This window comes from Juglans microcarpa x Juglans regia, chromosome 3D (assembly GCF_004785595.1).
Source record: "Juglans microcarpa x Juglans regia isolate MS1-56 chromosome 3D, Jm3101_v1.0, whole genome shotgun sequence".
Taxonomy (NCBI): Eukaryota; Viridiplantae; Streptophyta; class Magnoliopsida; order Fagales; family Juglandaceae; genus Juglans; species Juglans microcarpa x Juglans regia.
The window spans coordinates 7,039,886-7,050,088 of record NC_054598.1 but is presented as its reverse complement, the minus strand read 5'-3'; the positions used below and the strand labels follow the sequence as shown (position 1 = coordinate 7,050,088).

Sequence of the window (10,203 nt, the reverse complement as noted above, 5' to 3'; positions counted from 1 at the left end):
AATTAATTTTCAAATAATATACATTCGGTTTTATAATCTGCTTCTAAATTTACAAAACTGATTTTTTTTTCACGTACACAAATAAAAAAAGAATAAAGATATCAAAATTCCTTCAGAAGGCATAACAAGTGTGCGTGGTTGGTTCTGTCCTAAAGCAATTGAACATGATCCCGAGCTTTGGCATGTTGCCAAAGAAGTGAGAGTAAAGCCTTCTCTATATCTTCAGGCATGTGTACTTGAACTAAATAAATCACATACTCCGAGAAAGTACCATCACAAGGCAATGTGTTGCCGATGGGTTCATTGCTAGGCAGTCCAAACTCCTCAGACATTCTCAAGAGCTCCCCGAAGATCATTTTGCTGACATATTCTAAGGGAACCACAAACCGTTTGTTGTCATCGGTGGATACAACAAAATGGCCTTTACTGGCCATTAAAGATTGCAAACCCACATCACTTCGTATAGATGAAATCCTCTAAGGCTTATTAGCAGCCATCCTCTACCACCACTCCTTTGACATTACGATGAGCCTTGTGGGGTTTAGAATGAGGGTTCTTAACAAGCAATAAATAGGAAAGAGCTCTAGAGGTGCGATATTTCAGATGCTGGATCTTGTGTTCTGTATAAAGGTATATATCCACAAGGTTAGACAGCACCAAACACTGCTGTCATCTTTTGTGTTAGGCTGATGGCCATGTGATTATCAAACCAAACCAATGGTTGGGATAGTGGGCATGGCATGTCTGTTCTCTGTTCGGCCATCAACAACACTTCAGGGTCGGCCATTTATGTTTCTTGTTATTTAATTTTCTGTTTCAATTTTCTATCTTTTTACTGCCCCTGTTTCTTGCACCTAAGAAGGTCCTTAATTTAGGACTGGAGTGTCGAGAAGTCTATATTCCTGACTTGGGAATGGGTCATCCAGAAGCCCAATAGACCTTTCGTTGGAGCCCGAGCCCAAAATAAACCCCTTGAAAACTTCGAATTAGCTCCAAAAATGTGAACCTCTCAAGAGCGGCTTATCCCCTCCATATACACCAACGTATATAAACTATAAACCACCCTTTTGAAAATCAAGACAAGCTACGGGTAGACTCAACCATGGAGACCCTGAAGCTCCCACACTCTCTACACTGCGGCCATGGAGGCAAAAAGGCTCTCTTCCCATTCCCCTCTTCGAGCTTGTCTCCCAGATCACCCTTTCCAATCTACCCGAACCGCAAATTCGCGCTTTTCACTGGTACTTTCTTTCAAAACTCTACCTTTAGTTTTTTTCCGGTTCTCTCGTTAGAAACCGTTCCAGCATAGCTTTTTAAGTATAATTACCGAAGCTGAATGTTTGAGAGCTTCCCTAATTTCCTGCTCGTCAGGGATAGCACATAGAAGACTAGTGTCCTCCTCCGTGATTACTGGTGTAATTTTCCCCCGGAGGTCCTGTGGAAATTGGGGGTTCGTAGAGGAGTATATCTGTTTAAAGTACTCAACTATATATATTATTCTCAATATCCTCTCTTGAATTCAGCCAAACCCCGTCTCTGGTTTTTAGAAATTCAATGGTATAAAATTTCTTTTAACCACTATACTTAGAAGTAGAAGATTAATAAATTCATAAAAACCCAGACTCATAGATTGGTGAAAGAATGAAAACCCAAAAAGAATCTGAAAGAGGGATTTAATAAAAGTTTAAGATATTTTTGGACACTATATTACTGCTTTTTGGAAGCTATTGTCATTCAAGAAGTCTAATAAAAGAAAGAAATGAAGTTTTTAAAATGATTACACTTGTTTGTAGGACTTTTGAGATATGAAGTACGGTTCTTTATGTTGTGCTCGTGTTTTTGACATATGATCAATTGCTAATATTTCGGAAGAATTTTTTGTAATTTTTGCGGATCACATTAGATAGGTAAAGCCATCCTTAGAAAGAAATAAAATATATTTGGTCAAAATGAAGTTTCCTTTATCTCTTAATTGATTTCAACATATCATCATTTTGATGAAATATTCTTTATTACGGGACCTTAATGAGACACTTTTATCCTGGAGGGAATTACACAAGCACTTTAATTGCTTGCGTTTTAAGCTGGTCCTAATTTATTAACAATCTACTTTTACACTATAATTATCTCCCTTGAATAATTATTCTGTTGTGCACTTTATAATAGATTGATGTGCTTTCAAAGCATTGTACTAGGTTCTTAGGGTTGATGCACGAGTTTTCTGAATATTGATCTTTGGGATTATGCAGGTCTTTTTATGAGAACCATTACCATGGTTTCTCCTAATATTTTCCTGCGTGGTCATTGTGATCTAAAAGAAGCACAACATGCGCATTTTAGCAAAACCAGTACATCAGGTTGCTGTATTTAGGTGTATAAGTTTTTTATTACAAGCTTATAAATTTTCCTTCAGCTTCTGTCATCAAGGGATATGAAATTTACTGCATGAATTTTCAGCATCGATGCAGACCATGACTGAGGAACTGATGGAAGATACATCAAAGGATGACCCTGTAAGTGGGGATTCTATTCGCCATCGGTTTCTTAATTTTTATGCTTCCCGTGGTCACAAGGTTCTTCCAAGTGCTTCTTTGGTACCAGATGATCCGACAGTTCTACTGACAATTGCAGGAATGCTTCAATTCAAGCCTATATTCCTTGGCAAGGTATAACGAAACTTCTTGTTAAACTAATGTCAGGTTCCTAGAATATTGTCTTTGAACTTAAAAAAAATGTCTTTTTTAGAAGGTAACTCTCAGAATCAAATGGTCTAATTAGCATGAAAGACTCTTGAAGAGATGTTTATTATATTTTTCTGATGGTGTTAACATATCCTGTTCAGGTTCCCAGACAGGTACCTTGTGCGACAACTGCACAAAGATGCATACGTACCAACGATGTGGAGAATGTAGGTCGAACAGCTCGGCATCACACATTTTTTGAGATGCTTGGAAACTTCAGTTTTGGAGATTACTTCAAGAAGGAAGCAATTAGATGGGCATGGGAGCTGTCGACCATGGAGTATGCATGAATTATTTTGCTGCTAATGGGTCATTAACATATATTTATACGTTCGTAGAAAAAATAGTTATATATATTGTGCTCTTTTCTTGACGAATGATTTCTTGTTATTGCACTGAAGGCTTCATTGCTAGTTAGCATATTATCCAGGCTGCTAGTGCAAGCAAGTTTATGTGTGTATGCAAGCAAAAATTTCATATGTTACGAATGAAGCGAGGGCAATATTGATGTTCTATGACAGAGACATCTGAGTCTCAACCAAAAATCGATTCCTCATAAGGCGAATGCCCTCTAAGGACAGAAGTGTTGTGTTTCTTTTTCAAGGATATAAGCAATTGCTTTCTAAGATTCAATATGTTGATATTTGTATTTGAGTGAGTGTGCTCTGGATATTTTTTTTTTTTAAATCTATCAAAACAAAAAAGCAAAAATGAACAGTTAGTATATTGTTTCAGCATATTTTATTTTGCTAGGTAAGAAACTTATTAACTGACCACATACTTATTTTTCCTACAGATTTGGATTGCCAGCTGAGAGACTATGGATCAGTATTTATGAAGATGATGACGAAGCTTTTAAAATCTGGCATGATGAGGTCAGTCAAACAGAGTTCATAATTAGTTATATGTTAAACTTTATGTATGACTATTTTGCATTTGGAACTACATATACTCTTCCACGTTTGTGGGATTGCATCTGGTTTTTAATTTTTTATTATTGTTATTTGTCTTATATTTTTTATTTTTTAGTCATGGACTTGTATACTGGAGTTTATGACTTTGCACATAAATATCAACATATCGGTATAAATTTTAGTCCTGGACTTGCATCCTGGAGTTTATGATCATCATCACCATTATTACTTATGTGAACTTATTGGCTGTATGTGTCTGTTTCCCATAAATCACATTATAACCTGGAAAAGAAAAAATATAACCAAGTGCTATTTATGGTTATGTACACTCTATAAACAAGGCTTTTGCTTCAGGTGGGGGTTCCTGTGGAGCGTATAAAGAGGATGGGTGAAGATGACAACTTTTGGACTAGTGGAGTTACTGGTCCCTGTGGTCCCTGCTCAGAGATTTATTATGATTTCCACCCTGAGAGGGGAATTTTAGACACTGTATGTATTGTATGAGTTCAAGTGACCATTCTTCATTTCCTAGGCTCTTCATCTTTGTTTGAAGGTGCAAACTGATGATTAGTTTATGCTGGTGCTTTTTGTTTGTTTTTCATTATTTTATGAATGATATACAGGATCTTGGAGATGATACTAGGTTCATAGAGTTCTACAATCTGGTTTTCATGCAATACAACAAAACAGAGGATGGTACTCTTGAACCCTTAAAACAGAAGAATATAGACACTGGGCTTGGTCTAGAGCGTATGGCTCGTATCCTCCAGAAGGTATATGTTGGTTTGCCACAATACAGAAATAATGAAATGAACATTCTTTCTTTCTTTCCTTTTTTACGATTGGGAGAGGAAATTGAATTATTGGAACATGGATAGCAAACCAAGCACGATATTCTATGCTTCAAAACTTCTAATCACGTAAATCATGTTTCGCATGCAGGTTCCAAACAACTATGAGACTGACTTGATTTATCCCATTATAGAGAAGGCCTCAAAGTTGGCCAATGTGTCATATGTTCTTGCTGATGATCATACCAAGATGAACCTTAAAGTACACCATCTTTTATGAAGCTGAAAATAATTTTAAGTTTCTGTTTCAACATATATTTTCTCTTTCATAATAAATGTGCATGACTCCTCTATTAATTTAGTTATTATTTTCATTATCAGATTATAGGAGATCATGTGCGTGCAATTGTATATCTCATATCAGACGGAGTGTTCCCCTCAAACATTGGGAGAGGTTATGTAGTTCGGCGGCTTATCAGAAGGGCTGTCCGTACTGGCAGGTTGCTTGGTATAAAGGGGGACGGTAGGGGTAATGTAGAAGGAGCATTTTTGCCAATAGTTGCAGAAAAAGTAATAGAATTAAGCACTCATATTGATATGGATGTAAAGGACAGAGCATCACGAATTCTCGAGGAGTTGAAAAGGGAAGAACTTCGCTTTGTACAAACATTGGAGAGAGGAGAAAAATTGCTGGAAGAAATGCTAGCTGATGCATTCTTACATGCAAAAGAAAATGGAACTGCACCTTGTTTGTCCGGCAAAGATGCTTTTCTTTTGTATGACACATATGGGTTTCCTGTAGAGATAACAAAAGAAGTGGCTGAAGAACGTGGTGCAAGTGTAGATGTGAATGGTTTTGATGTTGAAATGGAGAACCAAAGACGTCAATCTCAGGCTGCACACAGTGCTGTTAAACTTGCAGTTGGAAATGGTGCAGATATTACGGAAGATGTACCTGACACTGAATTTCTTGGATATGACACCCTTTATGCTAGAGCATTAGTGGAGAGCCTTCTGGTGAATGGGAACCCAGTGATACAGGTTTCAGAAGGAAGTGAAGTAGAAGTTCTGCTGAACAGAACACCATTTTATGCAGAATCAGGTGGTCAAATTGCTGATCATGGCTTTCTATATTTTAGTGATGGTGAAAGCCGAGAGAAAGCTGTTGTGGAGATAAAAGATGTCCAAAAATCTTTTGGTAACATATTTGTTCATAAGGGTACTATCAGAGAGGGAGTTCTAGAGGTTGGTAGAGAAGTGGAAGCAACGGTAGATGCAAAACTGAGGCAGCGGGCAAAGGTACATGCTTAACTGCTGGTTCAACTTTTCTTTTTCCCAAATTGTGAAGTCTAGAACACAATCTTCAGATGAGAAGAGGTTAAAGAGGTTAAAACAAATATTAGTTATTAACTTGAGTTTATGTCCAAGCTCAAATTGATTTGGAAGGTAGAAAAGTCAAATATTAAATGGTACTTCCTGTTCACCAAGAGATATGTCATACCTTGTGGAATGTATATCTTTCTATTTTCAGCACTTTTTAGCTTGCTGCCTAAATTTATTTTGGTATTTTGCAGGTTCATCATACTGCTACGCATTTGCTACAAGCTGCACTTAAGAAAGTTGTAGGCCAGGAAACATCACAAGCAGGTTCATTGGTTGCTTTTGATCGTCTCAGGTTTGATTTCAACTTCCACCGACCACTTCATGAGAATGAGATTGTGGAAATCGAAGGAATTATCAACAGATGGATTGGCGACGCAACACTTCTTCAAACTAAAGTCATGCCTCTTGTTGATGCAAAAAGAGCTGGGGCTATTGCAATGTTTGGGGAAAAATATGGAGAACAGGTTTGAAGCTTCTATGTTTTAATAACAAATTTTTGCATACATTAATAATGGCTTACCTTTATACTCATTCCGCTGAGCTTCTTCAAAGTTGATCAGTCTTACCATTATATGGTTTATGGTGAGCATGATGAAGGAGTGATCAAAAGTAGGATTCTAAAGCATAACTAACTTCTTGGCCAGGAGGACCATATTTTATTTTCTCTCCTCTTTAATTATTGTGTTTCTTACTCTCAAGTGATTGCCTTTGTAGTATCTGTTTGGTACTAATGTTTTACTCCAAACAATCTCAGAGGTCATATACAAAACCTGTTCATTCATTTCTGTTTTCTAATAGTTTGATTGTTATAGGTACGTGTTGTAGAGGTCCCAGGTGTATCGATGGAACTATGTGGCGGGACCCATGTCAGCAATACATCTGAGATACGTGGCTTCAAAATAATCTCAGAGCAGGGTATAGCATCTGGAATCAGGCGAATAGAAGCTGTGGCTGGTGAACCTTTCATTGAATATGTCAATGCGAGAGACTACCATATGAAAAACCTGTGTTCCACTCTCAAAGTATGTTTTTTTTCTTTTACAATTGTTATTAATTGCAAAACTTATGAGTCCTTTCTTTGTTTTGCTATATCCTTGAAAAGAATCATGTGTGTTTTTTAGAGAACCATTTATTTAACCTTCATCCCTCATCTAGTAACACCAGTTTTATCATTTGTGTCTAACCATGAGTTCAAACTTTTGATAGAATCCCCAAGTCAGTGAGACTTTCTGACTGTGGGAAATTAAAAAATAGAACTATCATCATCAACCTCCCTCCAGCTCCAGCACTTCTATAATTTTAATTTGTTTATTGTACTGTTCATTCTATAGGATTGGCTCTCTCTTCTTTTTGGTCCTCAGTTTTTGAATGCTGTATGGTGCCTTAGACATCCATTCATGACTAGAACAAGAATCTCTAATATGTTTTAGAGTTTCCTTTTATAGGTGAAGGCTGAAGAAGTAACAATCAGGGTAGAAAATCTCTTAGAGGAGTTACGGATGGTAAGAAATGAAGTTTCTGCTTTGCGAGCAAAGGCAGCAGAATACAAAGCATCAACTGTTGCGAGCAAGGCATTCCCAGTGGGCAGTTCAAAAAAGATCATGTACGTATCTGCCTCCATACTGATAGGGGTGTAAAACGGTCGGTCCGGACCAGACCGGACTGAAAAAATGCATGGTCCGGTCCGGTCTAATAAGTAGGGGAATTTCGGTCTTCGGTCCAGTCCGGACTGACCGAATAAAAAATTTAAAAAAAAAATTATATATATTATTTATATAATAATTGTACAATTAACAATATAAAATTTTAAATATGTTATTAATACTTGTTAATATTTTATAAATTAATAATATTTTATATATATCTTCATCTAACCTATTACTATTAACAATATAAAATTTTAAATATGTTATTAACACTTGTTAATATTCTATGAATTAACTAATATATAATATCAATTAGTTAATTATATAGTAATTATATAAATTAATAATGTAATTTTCATCTAATTTATTATCATTGACCATATAAAATATTTTTTTATTGAATTTGTTACATAATCCACATTAATAAATCACTTAATTTAATTTAGTATTTTAAATAATTTTTTTTTATTAATTGATTTAAAAAAATAAAAAAAGGAAAAAACAATTAGGCCGGACCGATTGGACCGGACCGGACTGATAACTACCGGTCTGGTCCAGTCCCTATGGGTATTCGGTCCGGTCCAATGATGGACCGAAAATTGTCCATCGCCGGACCGGACCATTTGCACCCCTATCCATACATACATGGTTACAGTTGTTCATATACATATGGATCCCTCAAATCTGCCCTCTCTGTCCCAACCCCCTCCCAAAAAAAAAAAACCTTAAAAATAGAAAAATAGGAAAAAGAATTCACGAAGAGAAAAACTTAGATATGCAAAATAGGAACGGTGAGAAAATTATTCATTAAGATATGCACATTATAGCCGAAGATACACCAAATTATTCTTGAAATCGTATTGATTGCATCCTCCTCATTTGTAGTCCTTGAAACCTGTGTGAGCTTGTGAAGTAGCTAGATGCACCAAAATTTTCCTTGTCTTCTGCTCTTTCAGTATTTTCAAGAGGAAATATAATCTCAGAAGTATCACATAGCACTTCCATGTAGAAAGCGTTATGATGTTTAGCATTTTTTTTTTTTTTTTTTTGTCTTCGAAAAACTTCCGTTTCAGGTTATTAGTTGAGTGCATGGATGATATTGACGCTGATTCACTGAAAAGTGCGGCTGAATATCTGGTGGATGTACTACAAGACCCAGCAGCTGTGGTATTGGGTTCATGTCCAGGTGAAGGGAAGGTTAGTTTGGTTGCCGCATTCACTCCTGGAGTCGTCGATTTAGGAGTACAGGCAGGGAAGTTCATAGGACCTATAGCTAAGTTGTGTGGTGGGGGAGGGGGTGGCAGGCCCAATTTTGCTCAGGCAGGCGGGAGGAAACCTGAGAATTTGTCAAGTGCCCTAGAAAAAGCCCAATCAGAGCTTGTCTCAATCCTGACTAAGAAGGCAAGCTGACATCTACGCTTATTTGATTGAATTTCCTTGTGGAAAGTTTACACAAGCACAACTTTTGCTTCTCAAGGCCGCTTTGCAATTCTTTGTTTACAACTGCTAAGGGTGTGCGCATTTGCATCTTTTCCTCACACAGAAATGGCTGTAGATTGTGACAATACCCTTGGAGTAGGGGAAAGAAAGATGCACTATAGCCTGTATAGATATGCTTCATTGGCTCCAAACAATTAGGACCTAAAATCTGGGTCAAGCGATTGTCATGAGGTGTTGAACCTTGGACCTTGAAGGGAGTGATACTCTAAGATCAAGGCCTTCACCACTTGGGGTTTTTATGCATATATATTGTCTACAATAGAGGTTTAAATAGTCTTATACAATAATGTGGTTTGATAATATTGCAACTTGGTGCACAAACTCTTTATCTCTATGGACCAAACCGAAAGTTGCTACACATTTGTCGTGAGCAGAGCAGGATCCTACAGCTTTGATTTAATGATAGCCTTGCAGTGGTATACACCCAAGAGTCCATTGACGAAAGTGATGAATGATGATGCCAGGAACAACCTGATTTTTTGGGTACGCATGCAAAACGCCTTCAGTATAAAATTTTTTACTTGAGTGGAAACCACTAGAGAACCGTGTGTGAAAGCCTGGTTGGCTGGTGAAAAAACCAGAACTATTGTTTATGCACAAAACAACTGTTAATTATCCACTACCGAGTAACTTATCAAAATAAAAAATAAAAAATTATCCACTACCGAGTAGTGTGTTCCAGTCCTTATAGCATACTCATATAGTTTAAATTTCCAGAAGTGGAGGTCTTCATGAAGTTGTTCTGTTCTTTCTTTTGTTGAGCCAAAACAAAAAAAATAAAAAAAATCTGAAAAAAGGGTTATCTGAGGTTATTGTGCTATTGCCGCTGCTTATAATTTTCCTGAAGAGAATGATATATAAATGTGAATAAAAATATCATGGAAGGTTCTCCTCCAAAGCCCTCTATATAGCTGTTTAAATTTTGGCATTATTCCTGCGCTTTAGAGGTGGGGTTGGTGTAGAATTTGTTCTTATCTTTGCACCCATTGACAAGAATCCTCATATTCAACAAACTTTTATCAACTTAAATGTGGGGACCATACGCGTGAACACCTCAGCAAATGATTGTGAAAACAAATAAGACCTTAATCTCTAGCTGAGTGCAAAATTTGTCCCCTGGGCCTTCACAGACTCGGATAGACAAATAAAGTGCTTACACACAGCACAACTCTTTCCGAGTTCTCACATAGGATTGTAATCAAGCCGAGTTGAGTCAAGTCGGTTTTTG

General features: G+C 36.9%; 1 protein-coding gene across 3 annotated transcripts; it reads left to right on the top strand.

The window, feature by feature from the left end:
* Nucleotides 1–992: 992 nt before the first annotated feature.
* LOC121256001 (alanine--tRNA ligase, chloroplastic/mitochondrial) lies at nucleotides 993–9,059 on the top strand. Of its 3 annotated transcripts, none has more exons than XM_041156586.1 (13): nucleotides 993–1,241; nucleotides 2,250–2,357; nucleotides 2,458–2,666; nucleotides 2,843–3,021; nucleotides 3,538–3,616; nucleotides 4,010–4,144; nucleotides 4,279–4,428; nucleotides 4,598–4,708; nucleotides 4,828–5,745; nucleotides 6,021–6,293; nucleotides 6,642–6,851; nucleotides 7,275–7,432; nucleotides 8,549–9,059. In XM_041156586.1, exons 1-13 carry the CDS (start codon nucleotides 1,103–1,105, stop codon nucleotides 8,883–8,885), a joined length of 3,006 nt encoding a protein of 1,001 aa, XP_041012520.1. In that variant the 5' UTR covers nucleotides 993–1,102; the 3' UTR covers nucleotides 8,886–9,059. The 3 variants fall into 3 exon arrangements, with proteins under 3 accessions (XP_041012520.1, XP_041012521.1, XP_041012522.1); XM_041156587.1 differs by having other exon boundaries at nucleotides 1,106–1,241; nucleotides 2,469–2,666; XM_041156588.1 differs by lacking the exons at nucleotides 993–1,241; nucleotides 2,250–2,357 and having other exon boundaries at nucleotides 2,470–2,513; nucleotides 2,632–2,666.
* The last annotated feature ends 1,144 nt before the right edge of the window (nucleotides 9,060–10,203 follow it).

Bases quoted from the DNA above. Each gene is read 5' to 3' on its own strand.
- LOC121256001 (XM_041156586.1), top strand. From the start codon at position 1,103: ATGGAGACCCTGAAGCTCCCACACTCTCTACACTGCGGCCATGGAGGC. The intron at 1,242-2,249 runs GTACTTTCTTTC...GGGATTATGCAG, and splicing joins CAAATTCGCGCTTTTCACTG to GTCTTTTTATGAGAACCATT. The intron at 3,022-3,537 runs GTATGCATGAAT...TTTTTCCTACAG, and splicing joins TGGGAGCTGTCGACCATGGA to ATTTGGATTGCCAGCTGAGA.